This window comes from Nelusetta ayraudi, unplaced genomic scaffold (assembly GCF_046127955.1).
Source record: "Nelusetta ayraudi isolate G7.1 ecotype Tasmania unplaced genomic scaffold, CSIRO-AGI_Nayr_v1 ptg000027l, whole genome shotgun sequence".
Taxonomy (NCBI): domain Eukaryota; kingdom Metazoa; phylum Chordata; class Actinopteri; order Tetraodontiformes; family Monacanthidae; genus Nelusetta; species Nelusetta ayraudi.
Window position 1 is genome coordinate 3888676 of NW_027466077.1, and position 21238 is coordinate 3909913.

At 45.0% G+C, this 21238-nt stretch overlaps 1 protein-coding gene across 3 annotated transcripts; it reads right to left on the reverse strand.

Moving 5' to 3' along the window:
* Nucleotides 1-4526: 4526 nt before the first annotated feature.
* On the reverse strand, nt 4527-19310 carry nrf1 (nuclear respiratory factor 1). 3 transcript variants are annotated; one of them, XM_076030187.1, is made up of 11 exons: nt 17244-19310; nt 16944-17088; nt 16433-16547; nt 16097-16223; nt 15692-15832; nt 12395-12553; nt 11638-11862; nt 11442-11540; nt 10542-10699; nt 8571-8692; nt 4527-5673 (listed from the first exon to the last, which is right to left on the reverse strand). In XM_076030187.1, exons 1-11 carry the CDS (start codon nt 17310-17312, stop codon nt 5513-5515), a joined length of 1521 nt encoding a protein of 506 aa, XP_075886302.1. In that variant the 5' UTR covers nt 17313-19310; the 3' UTR covers nt 4527-5512. The 3 variants fall into 3 exon arrangements, with proteins under 3 accessions (XP_075886302.1, XP_075886303.1, XP_075886301.1); XM_076030188.1 differs by having other exon boundaries at nt 17256-19309; XM_076030186.1 differs by having other exon boundaries at nt 17235-19309.
* Nucleotides 19311-21238: the final 1928 nt, after the last annotated feature.

Consider the following 21238-nt stretch of genomic DNA (forward strand, 5'->3'; position numbering starts at 1 on the left):
TCCTTCCAGCTGTTCTATTTCGGTCTTGAAAGAAGATTCTGAAGTGCAACAGAAGCATTTTATGCTTCCTCTGTTTACTAAAGGTACCAAAATATACCATCTCAATCGTTAGGTTCAATTCACGCTCAATCAAGAGGCTTTTTAGCACCAACCTGATGCCTTTGAAAATTCTGAAAGCAAATCAATCCATGTGCTCTCTGGTGGTGTTTGGCAATGGTAGAACTCACACTGGTGAGGTAGATGGATCCGGTGGTTCTAGACTTGCCAACTATTGCCTGAGAGCGTTCACCAACAGTTAATGCAGGCTGCAGAACGGCGGATAAAACCCAAGCTTTCTTGTCCTAAGCGGAGATGCAAACATCTTGGCGACATTTTAGTCAGCGAGTGAGTGGCTGGCGGTGGCGAAGGGTGGGGTGAACTTCTGTTCCTCCCCTCCGCACCTCGGCCTCAAAGCTCAAAGTGACTATTTAGAAGGAATGGGTTTGGAGAGTATGCAGGACAAATCACGTACCAGAAGATGACACTAATAAAAATCAAATCCTATCAAAAGGAGCAGGAGTGGAGATGCTGAATGGTTTATATCTTAATTTAAGAAATAAATTGATTTGTCACAGATTTACCAAAGTGAATGAATTTCAACATCTTCCACAACAAAAAGGGGGAATGATAATCAAATTCCGTGTTTCCTGTAACAAGAGTCTTCCATGCCATTAGTGAAAATGTGTCTGTTCAGTAGTGGATCAGTATTTATGAAACTGCATCATCTTTGCTCATGTATGAGACCGGGCTATTCTACTTTCAGCCAACTATCAGGAGGGGGATGTGGTGGGGTAGGGTAACGGGGAGGGGGAGGGGGTGATCTCTCTTAGCTCCATGGCATAATTGGCAAACTGTGTGGTGTCACCTTACCCCTCGATCTCCCTCTATCAATGCAGGCCTTTCTCTCTCCTCCCTTGTCAAATGAAAAAAAAAAAAAAAAAAGGGCGGAGAGCGAGGGAGTTTCTCACTCCTCGTCGCTAGTTCGAGCTCGGGCGAAAAAGCTGCTGCACACCGAGCGTCGGATATCTGGGTCAGGGTCTGCAAATGTAGGTGACAGGGGGATCGGGGGATTAAAACCCTCTTTATCTGCCTTTGCATAAACCCTGCTTTATAGACTACACTTTAGCTAATATGATTTGTATTGTTACCAGTCCAGCCCCCCGAATTCCCAGCCTAGCTGGAGGTAGATGATGTTCACTGACGTAGTAGCTGAACCTGAGTGGACGCTTTAGTTAGAAAGCCGTCATCGACTGGATGGGAGTACAGATTGAGGTTAAAAGCAACATTCCTTTTTGTCATCTCACAGAATCTGTCATACATGTTTAACACACAGTCTATCTACAAGTTTTCTTCCCCATTAATCTTGATTTTTTTTTTTTGGGTGGTGGTGGTAAGAAAAGTGTAATGCAAATAAACACTTCAAAAACAAAAAATGATTTGGTGTGTCAGACTGCCTCTAACGATCTTCTCTGCAGCAAAGTGCATTGTGGGACAATCTCAGTCGATGCAAGGCCTTCTCCAGATGGGTCTAGCGGCTCATATTACACCGCATTTTTTAGTGCAGCCCCCCTCTATCTCACAGCCCCCGCCTCGCCCCAGCTCCTTTCTCTATCTCCCTACCTCTCCCTCCACGCCCGCAGACAGTTTCCTGGGTGGGTAAAGTTGGGCTGAGACAGTGCCTTGCCTGTGTTCTAGTGCAGGCGGCAGGGCATTAGCTAAATGAGATTACCGCCGTTCTTACGCAGTGTCTGGGCCGAAGTGGTCGGCAGGCGTGTGAGTTGAGAAGGTGAGGATGCCATTATTAGACTATTAGAGTACATTATTGGGGAAAGATGCACCATCAGCAGGATGCCTGTTGGCACCGCCCAGGACTGAGAAGAACTCTGAATGAGGTCCGGATCAGTCCCAGATCCGTTTTTTTCTTCTTCTCTTTTGCAGATAAGGAAATATCTCACTTGCTGTTATTTTCCATGGGTTTGAAACTGCTTGAATCTCTGATCAGAGGCTCTAACATGGGTTGACAATGCAGTAAATATTTTTTCAAAAATCATCCACCATTAAATCACAAATTGTCTTTTCTTGTACAAGAGGGATTTTTTAAATTTTTTTTTTTAGAGTTGTCACGAGCCCCTTGCTCAGGACGAAGGGGTAGCGTGGGATTATCTCTTATAAGAGCAAGCGGGGGCTTGGAAATTGGCGAACCATTTGTGCATATGTGTGCGTGCCCATGTCAAAGCACGTGTGTGTATGTGTGCGAAGGGGTGGGGGTGGGGGGGTGGATGCACGTATTAAGAAACGATTAGTGGAGATTAAAGCTCTGCCCTAGACTCTGCCTGCACGACTCCAGGCAACAAGAGTGACCAACCCCTCCCTTCTCACCCTGCAGTGACCCCCATGGAGCTGGGGCCACGGTACCCTTGCCTACATCCTTGTTTGAAATGTCTACGGAGAATCAATAACTCTGTCCAGTGATCTCCCACCACTAAACATATTGCCCCGAGGATAGAGTGTGAGTGCCTCACACTGCAGCCTGGCTGCCCTGATTGGATGGTTTTAATGACATCCAAGCAGGTTCAAAGTCAGTCGGACGGATGTGATGCGTGGTGGAGTGCACTGCAGTGTGGCGCATTATGATGTAACTTGTAACACAAAGTAGCGCAGGTGCATATCCTTGCAGAACATTGCTCGCAAAGCCTGACCCAAGCAAATGCAGGTGAAGAAGTGGACAAAGAAATACTTGTTAATCCAAAACATGTCAACTGTATGACCTTATGAAAAAACCAAAAAAAACAGGGGAAAATGATCCATAGGTTTACTTTTGATGAAACATTTGTTCTCAGCCCTCTTGCCAAGTATTGTGTTTGTATTTTGCAATGAAATGTTATACTTTGATTGAAATAAAATAATGACATGCAAAAATGGTGAAATAACTGTAAATATTTATATATTGCGTCCAAAATATCGCGAACAATTAAAAGTGAGCGGATAGCGATTGAGACCTCTGCGCCATTAGTATCGTTCAAGTGATATCACGTGTCATCCTTATGCGGCAGCGCTGACCTCGGAGCAAGAGAGGAAGAGTTGCCAGAATTTGGGATAACAGGAAAAAAAGTGATGTCATGTGGTCTCATATCGCTATCGGTCCCAAAAACACTTTCTAGCGTGACAGGGAAAAGCAAGCCACTGTTGTCGTCGCTTCCCTGCCAGACAGGTAAGCTAACGTTCGCTATTGGCATTAGAATCAGTGATTAATTATCGCCCCCTGTCAAGTTCATGTCGTTATTATTATTGTTGTGTGACAGTTTCGTTGGAATGTACCTTGACTAGGTAGGCCACATTCATTTCAATTCACAACCAACTTTAGAATAGCCGTTTACGATAATGTTAGTGTCATTTCCGGCGCTTACGACGTGTCATTACTTGTGTCAACCTGCTGGCAACCGCTAAAATAGGCGAGTGAGGCAAGAGTGCAGGTCGAGAGCTAGTATACAATATGAATTTATCTCTCTACAAATTTTCTCGGATTAACTCTACAGTAGGGGTGGGGGTTGACATCAGGAAGAACCTTTATTTACATCCGGGACAATCTTCCTTTAACGTCAAAACTAAGTTAAAATTAGAACTGCACTTTTGGTGCAATTTCATAACTGAGCCATGTGCGCATCTCTAATGATGAAGATGAAAGGTTTCAATGCACTTTGTGTAAAGTGTATCTAAGTGGATGGAGGTTCGGAGAGGCTGAGGTACCGTGAGGTGCAGGAATTGTCCCAGAAAACACGACACCCTGTTACTTTTCACATGCGCATTGTTTTCCTTTCCTTGCCTGTTTTTTTTCTCTCTCTTACACAAGGGTTCAATTCAAAAATGATGAGCAGCAAAGATAAAACGCAGAACAAGAAAGAAAATGGCATCTCTTCATCTGTGTCACCATACGAGCTGGTTTGGCTTTAATCTGGAGAAAGAGCGGGATATACACTGACGCCTGATAGATTAAGGCCCCAACGCTTCCCTCTCTGTTCTGCTCTGCAACAGAAGTGCCTGGCTAGCAAATCCCAAGCTTTAAAGCAGAGGAGGTTCAGGCAGCTTATGATATAATCACGACCCTGTCTGTCACGGCAGGGAAGGTGGGGGAGTTGGCGAGGAGAGTGCAGTGACTGGGTTTGGTGACGTGTTTATCAAAGAGAGGCGGCCTTGACTGATGCAGAAAAATGTCAATCGTAATAAACAAAAACAAAACAGAAGCATGAAACTTTTGCAAACAAGTACAAAAAAAAGCCAAAATCAGAATTAGATAAAAAAAAAAATAAATAAAAAAATTCTATATTGATGTCAGCATTCTACATGTACCGGAGCCTTTTGAGAAGCCTCACCCATTCATACATTTCTTGGTGATAGCAAATAAATTGTATTGCCAATGAACAGAACACTTACATTCACATAGATCATTCAACTGGTAGTTTTGAATAACAAGCCAAAGTGACATAGAATGAGTGGTGAACAGCAGCCTTTTTATTGTATTTTTGCCTCAGTTGTAGTGAATTTTTTTTTTTTTCAACCAAACGTTAAGACTATGTCATTTCTTGGCTAGCATGAGTTTTTTTAGTATGATGAAAAAACAAATGATTCGTTTTATAAGAAACACTGCAGCGCCCCTCAAAGTATGACCAACCTCCTTAGCTGATGAAGACCAAATAGTCAGAAAAAATTAAGGTAGAAAAAATAGAGGGTGCTCCCATCCATGCAGTGTACAAATATGGATTTTGTAGCTGCTTTGGGAATTCAGCTTAGCAGCCCAGCGGTGTAACAGAAAACAAAGACCATGATGGATATCCTGAGTCTTCACAAATCTTGGCAGGTGAGTGGCATACAGTAGAACAATGACAAAAAAACAAAACACACAAGGGTTATTATTAGTTGTTGTTATTCTCAAAAGGGAAAGTCTGGGAGTGTCTACAATTCAAATTCTGCCCTGTGTACTAACAGGGTTTTGTGTATTAGAAGTGAGAAAAATTAAAAAAACCTTTTGGGTAGTGGTCAATAATACAAGGAACACAGATTGCGGACAATGGCACAGGATTGTATGACACATGGATGAGGGTAGAACACAAACTCTGGGTGAAGCGGTGGTGGCTTTCCTTGTGGGCTTTTTGGTTCTTCTTTGATTTGAGTCAAGAATTATTTTTGACAAGAAATAAATACTAAATACAGAACATCATAGACCTAAAAAAAAACAAAAAAAACAACATGAAGCTAAATGGGAGGAAAAAAAAACATCCAGACAAAAAGCAATATTTTTTTTACATCGTAAACAATTCATTGATAGTAACTCACTTTTACTTCCCCTGCAGATGTACATTTAAAAATATATTCAACATTATTATTTTTTTTTTACACAGCGTCATCCCCCGTGAAACAGCTAGGCAATCAGATCCTCCGATCAGCGCCATTCCGCTGCTTCCGGGGTCACTGTTTGTCATTGCTCCAGGGTCACGACCTCCACTGCCTGGCCGTCCAGTGTGACCGTGTTTTCTATGCGTGTGGCGACAGGTGCCATGGCCACCTGGACCGGCCGGTTGCCCTGAGCCAGGCTGGTCACGACAGTCTGGTACATGCTGACAGGGATCTGGACCAGACCTTGGGAGGGAGGAGCGATGAAAGCATTTTATTATATCGATTCACACCACAGATAGCGACAAATACTCCTCACAAAATGCAACACTGGGTGAGTGAACGTAATACCTGTTTCCTTCGATTAATGAAACACTGAGCGATGGGAGAAAAATACCTATTTCTAAAAGTAACCCGAGTCTTCACCCTGGCACCTAACTACTGAGAAATTGGAAATATCCATCCTTTACTTGTTACATATGATAACACAGGCACTTCTGTAAATCACTCTGTATGAACGGCTGTAAACAGAGGGCTAAATAAGATGCTTTTTGGAGCTCTATATAGTTTTGTGGTTAATTAATCATTCAAGGCTGTGCCGTTGGATTAAAAAAAAAATTTGATTTGAATATAATGGATAATAATAAATAATGTGGGGCCTTTAAAATTTCATGCAGATTTTCCCACTGCTTCCTGGGGAAAGTAGTCCGTCTGACAGGAGGTGGCCGCGTTGCACAGAGCGCATCTCAACGGCCTGTTTGAGCGTTCACAGCTGTCTTCCCCCTTACGCCCAGCTGTGTGTGTGTGTACATATGTGTGTTTCTCCTCATGTGGGGAGTGGATTACTGCGACTCTGCCCCACCCGGCAAGCTGTCACAGGCAGGCAAGACAATCAGGAACTGGGATGACCGTGGCTCATGAACCGCACACAGGACGTGAAACGCAACAAACCGAGTCCTGCTTCTTAGGCTCCAACCTCCGGCTGCTCCTTCAGTCGAGGCCTCGGCTAAGCCCACTTGCAAGTGATTTGCGAGAGGGTTAAGTTTTGCTGATGCAGGAGGTAATTGTGCTGGCAGTGATTACAGGGGGGGAGCAGGCTTAAGGGAAACAGGGGCATTTGGCCGGGCACGGTGATGTACTGGACAGAGCGCAGCAGCAAAGTGCCTCATTCAACCACTCAAACATAGTTACTCAAATCCAGGTGGATGTTGTGTGTGTGTGTGAGTGAGTGTGAAGGGCTTCCACACGACCCAATCAGCCGTGTCTGGGCCGATGCACTTCAAACGGTGCTCCGCGCTCTTTTGTAGGCCCCACTGTGATTAGCGAAGGTCAATAGTCGGGAGAAGTGCGGTCTTTGGCAGCTCCATTAGCGGTTTCAAGAGAAACTGTGCATCCGACCGAGTCCCTGCACCTCGACGCTCTCGCCAAAGGCAGCAAAACGCTGATGTTGATTTGACAGCCGAGCATTTGCACTCAATGTATATACTGAGATTGAATTAAGAAATCAGTTTATCAACAAAAAGATATGTTTCACATGAAATGGTTATACGCAATAGCACTGCTCTGTAAGAGGAAACAGTTAATTCAATTGAATGAAAATGACTTGCTTGTGCTATTAAAATGTTTTAATTAATGTAGTTTCTACATTACGTGTTGATATGCTGTGTTAACTGAAAATCAGGTTGACACGAAAGCAAAAAAAAAAAAAAAAACAACAAACAAAACTGACCCTACATGAAAAAGGCCTTTTGTAACTATTCCCATTTACATGTTGTCTGCGTGTATGTAGCGTTGAAGATGACGTGGGTTTGTTTGCCAACAGCTGGTCCAGTGATTAGAACATGCACTGATAATGGAGTGCATGGACCCTCTTAAGGAGGGGGCCTGAGGGACACACACACACACACACACACACACACACACACACACACACACACACACACACACACACACACACACACACACACACACACACACACACACGCCCCCCAGGGCTTGTTTTAGTGGGGATGGTTGTGATCGGAGGAATGACCAGTGTCTAGAAATAATTGACAGCATGTGTGTATGTGTTTGTGATAATATCTGAAGCAATGAACGGAAGTGTTAATGGAGTGTGATAGTGTGATGTCGGGGGTTGGGTTAACCTGATGGGCTTGGCTGTCAACGACTATTTGCCCGAAAACTTGGTCTGTAAGATTTTTGTAGGCTATCTCAAAGTTGGAACCTCCTCAATCTCAAGTTGTTCAATAAAATACTTGAACGTTCAATGAAAATGATTCCACGGTGGGCATCTTTAGATATCAGTTAAAATCATCCCCGTGGTCTCCCAAATCTATAAAAATAGGTGAAGGCATAGTGATCGGTCTGTTTTATTGTAAAGTTCACAGACTGCATTTGTTAATCATGGGATTAGCAGCGTAACCACCGATGCTAATTATTGACAAGAAGTGTTTTACGTTTCAGCCTCAGGATGTTGGCCTGACATATGCTAAGAGAGAGAACGCCAATACAAGGATGTCATTACAAACTGTGCGGGCGCACTTCATGCAGTATGCATGACGGGCAGGATGCTGACGCCACCACGGGCGAGACCGTCGTCCTAAGAATGGGGCAGTACTACAAGATGCGCGCGCACGCACACACACACACACACACACACACACACACACACACACACACACACACACACACACACACACACACACACACACACACACACACACACACACACACACCATCTGTCACATCAGCACAGAGTAGATTAGAGTGTAGGAGCTCAGAGGTCTCACCGCAGTGCTGCTGAGGGGAAGCTTACACCTAGTAAGGCTAATTAGAAATGCCATTGGCCTGGGGGAGCGTGTGTGCACGCAGACACGGACAGAGCCGGGCCGTGATGCCGACACCCATTGAATTCAAAAAAAAGTTTTGGGAGTTTTTATCTCTGCATTTTTTAGAGGCCAGTTTCACAAATCCCATTTGGGACACACATGCACTGCTGATAACTGTGGACTTGTGGAACTGTTGTGCTGCGCAGCCTCAAATCTATGACAGTTAAATGTGCTTCTATTTATTTATTTTTATATATATATATATATATATATATATATATATTGAAAAAAACAATTGGCTTTTTTTGTGCGTACCTGTGGCATCTTGCACCCCGGCCAGTGCCCCGACTGCAGCTGCCGTCTCTGCCAGGACGATCTGCCCTCCGCCTTGTAGAGTGGCCTCGGCCAGCGTGGCCACAGCGTGGGCTGCCGCCTCGCTGCACAACACACAAACACAACCGTACTTGTTATAGAGATACACACATAAGAAAACATCCTTAAACAGTTGGGCGCACGCACGCGCACGCGCACACGCACACGCACACACACACACACACACACACACACACACACACACACACAGAGTCTGTTCACCAAGACAGGGGTTATTAGAGAGATGTGAGCCTGAAGTGGACGGAGTGTATGAAGTGTAAGAGGCTTTTCTAGTCTGGATTTATTGAGAGTCTGTCACTACTCCCTGCAGGCCAGGTGCTGCTGGCCCGGGGCTAAGCAGTTTTATTAACCAGCTCTATCCAGTGGAATTACCGCGAGCCTATTACCACACCAGCTTCCGTCACAAACCAAAGGAAAACTTGATTCATAATCACATCTGAGACTGAACCGCGGAAGGGGGCAGGCTGGTCGAGGGCGGGCAGGGACACTGAGCGGTGGCGATGCTCCAGGGGCGTTTGCCATTCAGTGCAGGTGACAAAACAAAACCAAGCAGATGCTGTCCAGTCAGCTGTGACATTTGGATCATGAATAGTAGGTTTGAAATAACATGATTTAGCCTAGCAGAGTGGCTACAGATGTAGACCGCTCCACATTGCAACAGTTTGGGGAAGAGGAATTGCTATTTGCTTTCTTTGGTAGCACAGTGAGAGATGATTGGTTTGGTTCACTTCCTGTCCTATAAAAAGGAAAACAAGCAAGTTCCCCAGCTACTCCCCGCTCCCTGAAAGTGAAGGAATAATGCCCCCCCTCCCCCCCATGGAGATGGAGGATGGGGACATAATGTTCCAGCGCCTGCAGAGCAGAGAGCCCAGTGTCACCTCGCAAGCGTAAACAGAGAAGGGAGGGGAGAAAATGAAGAGAAGGAGAGGGGGCGGCGAAGAGGAGGGCTCAGGTGGGTGCAGGTAACAAGCCCCATGGGGACATAGCCATACGCAACACTAGGGCAACCAGGAAAAACACAACAGGCTCATCAGTATCTCTTGCAACCCTTGATGGATGGACCAGGCTGCTTTGATGGCTTCCCAGTCATGAGCTGAAATGTTGCCAAGGTCTGGCTTCCAGCTAACACACTGGCAGACTCTCGCACTTCCTACTCCTGGTTCTCCCATTGACTGAAGACTGTTTCCCTTTTCAATACTCTAGTTCAGGAGTCACCAACACAGTGCCTGTGGGCACCAGGTCGCCCCCAAAAGACCACATGAGTCGCCCGCAGGCCTGTTCTAAAAACAGCACGGCACGTTGAGCTGCGTCTAAAATTCAATTTTATCCAACCTCGTTAGGTTTTTGCTGAAAGTTACTGAGAACTCTGTGTCTTCCCATCGATCAGTATCATTAATAACAAGATATAACTAAAGGCTCACTGAGAAAATGTGTTATTTTCAGAAGAGTGTAGCAAACTAGTTGCCCTTCATATTGACTCGGTACCCATGAAGTAGCTCCTGAAAAAGTTCAAAAAGGTTGGCGACCCCTGCTCTAGTTTGTTTGCTGAATGACAAGAAAATCATTGCAACACCTGCACACAATTTGATTTCACTACTTGAGGAGCAACAGGCGGGCAGTTGGAACAAAATCATTCCAACACCGTTACTGACTAGGGTGAAAACCATGCAAGTTCATTCACTGGCTGTGCACTTTGCAGGCTGCCTCAGTAATGACTAGCAGGCTAATTAAATAAGGTGCTCATGTCGGATGCTGTCACCAGGTGAGTTGCCCTGACAGTCTCCACATTCTCAGCCAGCTCTACCACCCCAATGGAAACTAAAAACCTTGTCCTTATCCCCTGGAGTGAGCTACTGTTCCCCTGGAGACACGACGTGCCTCCCCCAAAGTCACCTGTTGAGAGCCATAGTGACCGTGGCCCCGGGCTGCATCTCTTGGCTCGCAGCGACGGCGGCCTCGGCCAGGGACGCCACTGCCTGCGTGGCTTCCGAGGCCTGGGAGGTGTGAATTGTCATCTCGCCGCCTTGGAGGGTGGCCCAGTTCTGTTCCACCTGGAGGAGAGGAGAGCGTCATTAATATTTGGATTTGCTGAGGTAATTTCTCAATGGGAAGTGTGCAAAAAATGTGGCATACCACTTGCACGCCACAAAACAATTGAATAACGACGGACATGTTACACCTTCAATGACCGCCACGTTGGTGACCCAGAATATTGTCTGTTTGATTATGTTTGACAAATTGATAAATGATGAATAATGATAAACTGTTCAGGTGCTGGGCGACACGGTGGTGCAGTGGTTAGCGCTGCCGCCTCACAGGAAGAAGGTCGTGGGTTCGATTCCGGGCCTGGGGCCTTTCTGTGTGGAGTTTGCATGTTCTCCCTGTGTCTGCGGGGGTTCTCTCCGGGTTCTCCGGCTTCCTCCCACACTCCAAAAACATGCATGTGAGGTCAATTGAACAATCTAAATTGTCTGTAGATGTGCATGTGAGTGTGAATGGTTGTTTGTCTCTATGTGGCCCTGCGATGAACGGACGACTTGTTCAGGGTGTCACCCTGCCTTTGCCCTAAGACAGCTGGGAGAGGCTCCAGCAGACACCCGTGACCCTGAGCTCGGGAAGAAGCGGGTATGGAAAATGAATGAATGAATGTTCAAGTGACCGTGTTGTAAATGGTTTTCAATTTTGAGATTTACTTCTACAGTCAGGTTACAACTGCTTGTGTGAAATTAGTGTTTTCTTGTGTGTGTCTAAATTGGATTTAGACAAGATTTAGAAAGCGGGTGTTGGCCGTACCTCTCCGTCAGTCACAGTGGAGTAGTTGACTTGTGCCACCGTAACACCCGGTAGCTCTGAGGCATCAGCCAGCGTGGCGACTGTGTGCCCAGTGCCGACCTGAAAGGAATAGATGGCGTTTTGAAATAAAAAAAAACAAAACAAAAAAAACACACAGTGTTTCGATATCCAATGAGCTCCTTCTGAGCCGACGCACCTGAATGAGCGACACTGTTCCGTCGGGGTTGTTGATGGTCTGCACCACGGTCTGCGAGGGCACGAGGTGGGCGATGCTCTGTGCGGTCGTCAGGTGGTGGTGGTGGTGCTGCGCCGTCGCCGTGGTCGTCGTGATGTGGTCCTCAAAGGCGTACAGCAGGTCCTCGCGGCCGTGCTGTTTGTAGCAGTTCTTGACGATGGTCCGCAACGCCTGCGTCCAGGACACCTGCGGCAGAGGGGAACGTCAGCGCATGTCAATATAAGGGGTGGAAACCGAAATAAATAAATAAACGATTCTAAGATTAATTGTGACATTGCCAATTATGAATTGATTCACAAATAATAAAAAAAAAAACTACAAAACGTATTTTTTTCTTCAGTCAGAAAGGGCGAGGCCAATTACAAAGTTCATTGGGACTTGCCAAGGATTTGCGTCCATACTCGGTTGTCGAGAACGCTGGATTCCGGGTGTGTTGCATGATTTGGATATTTTATGTATGTAGGAATAGTGACAAATCGTGATTCTCGATTAACCGCGATTAATTGAATCATAGCTCGCTGAATCGGAATCAAATGGAACCATCAGGTATCTAGCGATTCCCATCCCTAGTCGATATGCAGGTCGAGTTCAGATGGTTAACGAATGGAGAAGATGTAACAGCACAGGAGTTTGTAATAAAAATCGCTGACGATTATTGGATATCAAAATTAAACCCGCCCTCATTTCTCTGCAGGAACCAGTTTCCCCCCCTCCTCACCCTCTGCTTCTGCTCCTCCGTTCGGACGTCGCTGCGCACATTGGCCCACGGGATGTCCTCTGGCCACCACACTGGCTTGCAGCTCTCCTTCCCCCAGCCGGGCTTCCCTCGACCCGTCGAGTACTTCAGCATCTCCGGGATGAAGGCTCGCAGCTGGGCCTGCATGGAGGAGAAGCACAAGGACGCCGTACATCAGAGGTGGCACAGGAGGCAAATAAACTGCAGTGGAGGGCTGCACACACACACACACACACACACACACACACACACACACACACACACACACACACACACACACACACACACACACACACACACACACACACACACACACACACACACACACACACGTCCTTGAGCAAGTAGGCAGCAGGAGGTGCATATTGATCGGGTGCCTCTTGCAAAGGGGCGCTGGGATGGTCACAGGCCGCAAATAGAAACAGGCTTTCTAAAAAGGAGACAGATGCGATTGTGTCTATTAACGGAGCGATCCATAGCTGCGGCTCCAGCCTGGCGTGTCAAAGACACCCTGGGAACTGGCGGGGTTGGAAGGGCGGTTCTACCAACACACGCTCGGCGCAGGTATCAAAGCAAACACAGCGCAGGACAACCTCTTCAAAGTTAACACGAAATGCAAACTTTATCACTGGGGTGGTCTGGAAGAAGATATTTTTCCTTAAGTGCATTCAGGGCAGTGAGATACTGCTGATTGCTTCGCACAGCACTTTGATAGTGAGCCCATTCTTTTCTTTATTACACCATTTGAGCTTGCTATTTTCCCTGGCCATAAAAAAACTACTGAATAATTGAGCTCATGGACTTTGAGCATCCAAAAATCCTCGGTACTGGTATTGGCCACACGCCCTTAATATTGGCAAAAACTGGAGCTAAAAAGTGTACGGCGACAACGTAATAATAATACTCAGGTCGTGATATGTCGGAAATTCAGACCTCTGACTTGTAAAAAGGGTGAAGGAACCGTCGTCAGCGACTTAAATCAGAACTGAATTATGCTGTGGACGGCACATTGACAGGATCCACACGCACACTTCCAAACACGGGCTCAAAACGCAACCACGCTTGACAGGGGCTTGGGCGGGGTTTAGTGCCAGTGTCCTCAGTGTCCCCGTAATATGTGCGCATCATTGAGGGATTATATTGCACAATGAGGCACTGCAGCGTCTGCCCGCTTTGACATCACGGGCTAAATTTGGTTTCCAGGAGAAATAAATCCTCCTTCCCCCTTCGCTGTTGGCCCCTCTCTTCTAACTTGAAACCTGTATGCGCTTCCTCATTTCGTCATACAGAGTGATATGACAAAATAGAGAGAGACAGAGAGAGGGAGAGAGAGAGAGAATGAAAAAAAAAAAAAGAACGAGGCTGCTGAAAACTTTAATCCCGTAATTTGGAGGGACCAATGGACTACATTTCGGGCAAACTTGGCAACCTGACAGAACAATGTGGATTAGCCTCGGGGGGGAAAAGGGCTTAGCAGTTTAAAAAAAATGCTTGCATTTCCACCTGTGGCAGCTCCATGTGTGAATGTATGTGGATGTGCGCGCGCCAGGGCCAGATGGCCTAATTACAGTGGCCAGTGAGTTAAGTGGCAGGTTGTCCTCACACCCACCACCCCAACCTCCCAATCCTAATCCTCAGAGCAACGGGCCAATCGGCGTAGAGAGAGGCTGTTGTGTTGTCGGGTCCCCGGTCCCGAGGAAGGCTGGCAAATAATTAAGGGCTCAGCCCAGACCCGGGATCACCTGCTACAGATGCTCCAGCAAATCGGACTGGCCATTGCCTGAGTTTGCGTCACTAAACATCAATTGGGATTTCTTTAGCAAGGAAAAGCTAATGCAGCAGTCTGCGCACAAGTTAATAAGGCCTTCTGTGCAAGGATCAGGAGCAGTCTGCACGATTGAACTTCTGCTTTATCACATAGGGTCCACATCTTACAAGAAACTATTCAAGAATAGCTGCGTTTCCGTTCCCCCCAGAATTGTGCAAAACCAAAATATCGCAATAAAAAACTGGTCATGGAAACACCTAAACTTTGAAAAGCCTCTCAAATATGGCTAAAAGGTTTTGACGCTCTCACGAGGTGGTTTTTCAGATCTTTCGATATAGAGGTATATCGCAAAAGTGTCTTGGAAACACTTTTCCTGCATTTACAGGATTTAAAGAGAAAAATATAACAACCGTTCTTGACAGCAAACAACATCGAAATGCAGATTTATACAAGAAATTTTGTATTTGCATCCTCCTCAAAGTGGGGTCTCGCAGGACAAGATTTAACAATGGAAAAACCTGCAAATTGCAATTGTACTTTGTCGAAATTTTAGAAATATCGGCAGCCACCCAGTGAACTACCTGACAGATGTCCATCCTTTTCTCTTATCGTTTGCGCTATTTGCTCCCCTTTCAGTCTGTCAGTTTTGCCTCCTTCCAAAAACGTGTGAAGTGCAACAAAGCATCAGTTTTAGCAGGAAGCCAAAACCCAACAATAGTGCAGGTAGTTGTAAACAGACGGCTTTGTTTGCTATGTTCTGGAGAGCTTTAAAAAAACAAAACAACGACGATCATTTAATGCTGCCAAGGATCAGAAATGTATCTATGCCTGGATGACTGTTTAATGTGGAGCTGATACCCTTCACCATCAGCATGCACGCACACACACTGGATGTATATTTTGAAGTCACGCCTCGCCACTTGGCTTGGCACGAGCATAGTGAGGCAACAACAGGTTACACACGATAACCTCATCCTACAACTTCCTGAAAAACAAGCACAGGCTAACATCTGCCCCTAGAGGACAAATCCTGCCCCGGGATTGGCGGCCGCGCTCTCCAGGTGAAAGGCAGGTCTCGGGGGGGGCAGTGTGCCGTGCACACTATGCTGACGACGATCCAGAGAATGTGTCAGCAGCAGTGGGAGGGCGGCGTAAACAAGTCGGGCTCCCTCAGGTGCTGAGGGGAAGACTGAGGCTGCACACCAAGCTAATGGCGGCCACGCTCCACCTTTGCACAACCTTTTGATGGTGTCAAGTGGCAAAAGGAGGAGGTTTGGCTTGTATGTATGTTACATGGTGTATGCACAAATTAAATTCAATATCTGAAGGTATTTCAAATCCCTTAGATGAAGATTACACAGCTAAAATGTGTCTGACCTTGCCACTATGCTCGTCCACTAACTGGGACAACTGTTTGCAGATGGTGCCCTCTGCTGGACATACTGACATTGCTGCTCCCACATGCTATTTGAACAGATAGGGTGAAGCTAGATGAGTGCGCCGTGACTGACCTGGGTCATCTTGTCCACAGACACAGGGATGCCATCAATAGTTAAGGGGGGCAGCTCTGAGGCCAACTCTCCGCCAGCAGGGGCATGTTCAGCCAGGGCGTTCTCCAGGTCCTCCAGCATCATGCCCTTGTATTTCCTCACCTAAATGACAAGTACAGTCAGAAGTGGATTATCAGTTGGTCATTCAGATAAATCAGCTAATAATAAGAATGCACCTTTACGACCTCATTCAACCATAAATTAGAGTATTGATTCCCCATTTCAAATGCAAACAGAAAGTTTATTTTTCATTGCAAAGAATTTCCAATGCAGTATAAAGTGCACTCTGCAATGACATGGCGGTAAAAGGGCTGCTTTTTGCATGCCAAAACCCCTGAGTGTATTGAACCTGCTGACAGAACTCACCACGTTCTCCAGAGGGGCAGCGCCAAAAACCTTGAACACAGGGTTGGGTTTGGAAGGGGAGATGCACAGCACAATGGCCTGCTGGCCCACTCTGGTCGTGTACTCATCCAGGGTGGCTCGCAGCTTCCTGAACACACACACACACACACACACACACACACACACACACACACACACACACACACACACACACACACACACACACACACACACACACACGCCAATCTGTAAGTTCTCAGTCGGGATGAAATGTATTTTCATGCAACGTAAATGATGTCTGTGGGAGAACTGGGATCACACAGTGGTGCTCGGGAAAGTCTCAGAAGTGCCGCTGACCTGAGCAGACGTGTCTGCTGCCTCTTGCGGATGGAAGGGTTGGATTCAAATATGTGAGGCCGTTTCCTCTTCTTGCCAGTTGCCACAGCAGCTGCTGCCGCCATACCGACTGGTCCTGAGACAAAGAGGGCGAGAGGGTTGGTGGAAATTCAGGCTAGTGCATTGAAGAAATACATCTTACAAGGATTATATATATATTTTTTTTACTAGGGTTTTGGAAAATGATCAACATATAGATTATAAGGTAGATGTGCTGCAAGGGAAAAAGTGATGTCAGCAGTAAGGCCACACTGCTGCATAAAGTAGTCCACTGGCGCCATCTGCTGTTCATTTGTAGGCATCGCATAATAGCAACCGCTACAGACGCTGGCAGGTTCAGGGATCCTTTCATAATCCAACAATTCTTATTGGTGTAAAGTTTTGCATGTCCTAAAAAACCCTAAATCCTTTGCTTACTGTTCTGAAGCCACAAACGTTGATTTTCTTCCTGCAGGTTAGATTAGGGACGTACCTGCAGCAGCCAAATGGGCTGTGACCTCATCAGTGCCTGCTGAATTGAGGATGTCTGTGTCATCATAAGGATCGTCATCCGGTGACGACGTTGAATCCTCATCTGCGCTCATCATGGAAGCTTCAGTGAAGGTGGCCACATGTACCTGAAGAATGATTCAAGATTCAAAGCACGGGTCAACTTCAAAATCTCAATGTGCTGTTAAGTTGATTTGAATGCATTTCTGTGTTTGTTTTCTCTATAACCGCCTTGTGAATAAATAGAAATACATTATTATGCATCTAAGTGCACCTGCTGGACCTGTTGACTGACGGCGCCGGCCTCGATGGTGGTCATGTGTTCTGTCTGGTGAACGACGGGTTCGTCCATCACTGGCCACCTCTTCTACCAAGCTATGTGCAAAGTTAAGTAACTGGGGAAGGGAAGAGACATGAAGAAATGCATCACAATTTATAAATGCTTTGTTTTTTTTTACTAGTAGCACTTTAATGTGAAAACATTTAATGCTACTGACGTTCAATCACTTTGGCGTTAACAGAACATATGCAACACGCTGTCCATTAAAATACTTGCAGCAAACCTTTTATTGTGACAATATGGTGACTGGTGAGTTATTTTTGGATTGTGTGTTTAATGACCTCCTTGAAATTTTACAAGGAGGAAATATAGGACTTGACATTTTAATTTGCAGTGTTAATAATAAATACACAGCACTAGTTTTATATTTTCAAGAAATAATCAAGAACTTCACAAGCACAATGCAGGTATGTTAGAAATATAATTTATTTTCAAGTAGCAGTAGTGAATCTCCAATTTACAATTATCAGAATGTTTCATTCGGATTTAAACTGTTTGGCAGAATTGCTCATACTTGTAATTGACCACTACGTAGACACGTGATGGGTTGATCACAGTCTATACTGTAAACACAAGACACTTTTATTACTTGACAAACGTATTTGCACTATATTGATGAAATAAACCTTTTGAGTACAAACAAGTGAGGAAAATTTATACTTTTCTTTGTGCGCTCAGATTGCACCGTTGCTCGCCCGCCACTAGGGGGTGCATGCTGTCTGAATTGGGTTATACTGTATTTAGATGGCAAACTAAAACCGCAATATACTTACAAAAAAAACAATAAATTATGACACTTGAGACTTTTTTTTTCTAAAGCAGGACCTTAAAATAGATTCTCTAAACACGTTTTGTGACGTATTCCCGGCATTGTTTACAACCACTGACTGTTAATAAACCAATAATAAGTAATGATAACAAACGCATAAACCAGAATGTAGACACTTTTCTGGGCTTAGCGCTTCTGAATGAGGGGGGTGGGGGGGAGAACTCGATTTTGTGTAAAGCAAATTACAGCCTCTGGCACGCTGAACACGATGCTAGTAAAAATACGACAATACTTAATTCATAGAGCATAAATAGTAAGTAACAAAGCATTCATTTTTAAAAAACAGATTTTGTCGTTCTTTCGGGATTTTTATATTGGCATTTATGTTTAATGAGACAAAAAAAACGTTAAATTGCTGAGGCTAAATTATTTCAAGATCCACTCAAATAAATGTAGCAGACAAACAAATACATGGAGTGAAACCGCCGTTAGGATCAATGCACGAATAGGTGCTAGATAATAACATGCCACGTCGTTTTCGCAAAATGCAATCGGACACATTCTTGAAAACAGCAAAAAATACACAGGCGCATTAATCAAATATGCACTTTGACGATAGAGGAGGCACGTTGTTGTGATGATAACAGACTCGCCGGTTGACGATTGATTGACGACTAGCTTAATGAAGCTAAGCTAGCAACTGTCCTACAGTGGGCTAATAAGCTAGCTGGCTAACAATTTAGCGACGTAAGCCGAGACGGCGTGAATTAACATTTAACACGATTAAAATCAGCATATGTGCCATTGATGATCGGGTGAAAATTGCGATGATTTCGGGGGTTTGCCGAAAGGTAAACAATTGTAGCTCGGCGGCTAACACCAAAACCCGCGCAATATGAAACGAAACCGATCGCAAACAGGCCGGTGGCCTATATCTCATCCGCAGCTATTCTATTCTACTCATGTTAGAGTTTGCAGACATTACGCGCCAAGATCGTAATTCCCGATTGAAAACGGCGTAAAACATTGCATCGAGTCTCTGTCCCAGTCATCATCTAAACAATCTGCATCTTTCACCCCAACGCTGCCGGGTTCGATGATGCGGCTGCGCCAGGGCTGAAATAAATGGAGATTGCGCGGTAGGGCACTAACCTCAGAGCGGCTGCGCTACTTCGGGCCTGCGCCGTACAGCGGGGATGGAGCCGAGCTCTAATGGAGGACAGAGGGGAGGAAGCGTCACAGCAAATACGAGCAGACCGCACACAACACTGGTCTGCACGGGTGCTGCGTTCAGGTGCCCTTGCTTGGCTTCTTACATTCAGAACGGGGCTCTATAGGAGTATGGTAGCTAAAAGACTCGTTTATAACGTTTGAGGCGTTGTTTAATCTATAAGGAAGCCCTGGAATCGCTTATCAATAGGCGACATTACGTTAGTTTATTTCCGCAAATATTTCAGGATAGAGGCGTTGTACAATAGTGTCAGATTGCATCGTGATAGAAATGTACTTTAACAACCAAATACAAATTGGATGATTTGGCGAAAGGTACACACTTGTTTTGGATGTTTAATAATTTCAGTCATGTTTAAAAAATCTTTAGAGCGAAATGCATAAAATAAATAAATAAAATGATGAGTCATTTCCATGTCTATCACTTTCATTTGTCAAACTCTAACGTTATACATTTAATAAATTCACACAAATGCACGAGACTTCTAATACCTCCTGCAATTTGCACGCTCCCCCAAAAGCTGATAATTCCGACGGTTATAAACGCCACATTAGAACGGAAGAACCATGCCCCCTTGTGCCTGTATTGCGCTGTTTCAATTCCTTTAGCCGTAGCACGCTTCTTCTTCTGCTATTTACAAATGAATAAAAACACTGATAACTTGTATGTAGCAAAGTTGTGCCATGGCAGTCTAAACATTATATCTCGTCAGTGATAGACAAATTATCCCCCCCCCATCCGCGTACTCAAAACTTTAGTATTGCCGTTTGTCTATGTTGCAAACGAGCAACAAAGTTGCAACAAGCAGTCCAATCAGAAGTAACCTCAGCAACACCTGCGTCATGGTTGGGCGCTGACCGGGACTTGTGAATTTACAGTGTGTGAAAGTTAAAGTTGGTGAGTTCTCCCTTGTGTTTTGTCGATAAAAGTTTATAGTTTTGGCTAAATAAACTTAAAACTAGCAATTTATAGTCCCTCAAGCATGAGTACACTTTAAAATGCGGCTTACATACTTTACTAACATTAACAACCTCGAATTCAACCAACTTGTTTACAGGGGGACTCCATTGCGCTAATTAGTATTTTATTTTATTTATTTATTTATTTTTAGCTTGCTGATTATCCAATGGCCCTAACTCCTACAATTTCCAGTATATCTGAGGTGCAGGTATCGTCATGCCAAAATGTGAGCGTTGGAATTTAAAATTAACTTGAAAAATATTTACATTTACACAGAGAGTTACGGAACGAGAAAAGTTGAGTTTCTCAATGTTGAATACCATTTATTTGGCTTGTCTCCAATGTTATTTACCTTTTGGACATCTATAGCCGTTACAGACTTGTTCAACTGTTAAAAGCATGGCACTAACCGCATCGCTAGGGGGCGTCGTTATACTACAAATCGCAGCAAGCAGGATCTCTCGTTTCAGAGTTTGCTGTAACTAGAGTAGGCGCCATACGGCTCTACGCAGGTGTCTTGGCGTGGGCTCAAGAAGATGGATGTTTTACATTTTATGTGTGGCGACAGCACTTTGTGTTTGCATCCGACTAAAATGTCAGCAGGTATCATATTCACAAAATATAGCAGGAGAGCTTCAGTGTGTTGTGCCACTTTTCACAGCTTCCACACTGTAAGGGATCTCCATATCACAGTGTCTGAGTGTCGTGTTGCAGGCCCTGCCTTTGGCTGGACTATGGTCCAGGTACAAGATGTGGCAATCTGTTAGGAGGTTTATTTGTTTCCTAAAAAAAAAACCGTCCTAAATTTTGTATTGTTTTGATTATGGATGTTGAGGACTATTTGAATACAATGAAATAAAGAAAACACACACACACACACACACACACACACACACACACACACACACACACACACACACACACACACACACAAGAACACAACCATGAAAAACCATCCCTGAGACTGTGCAATGTACT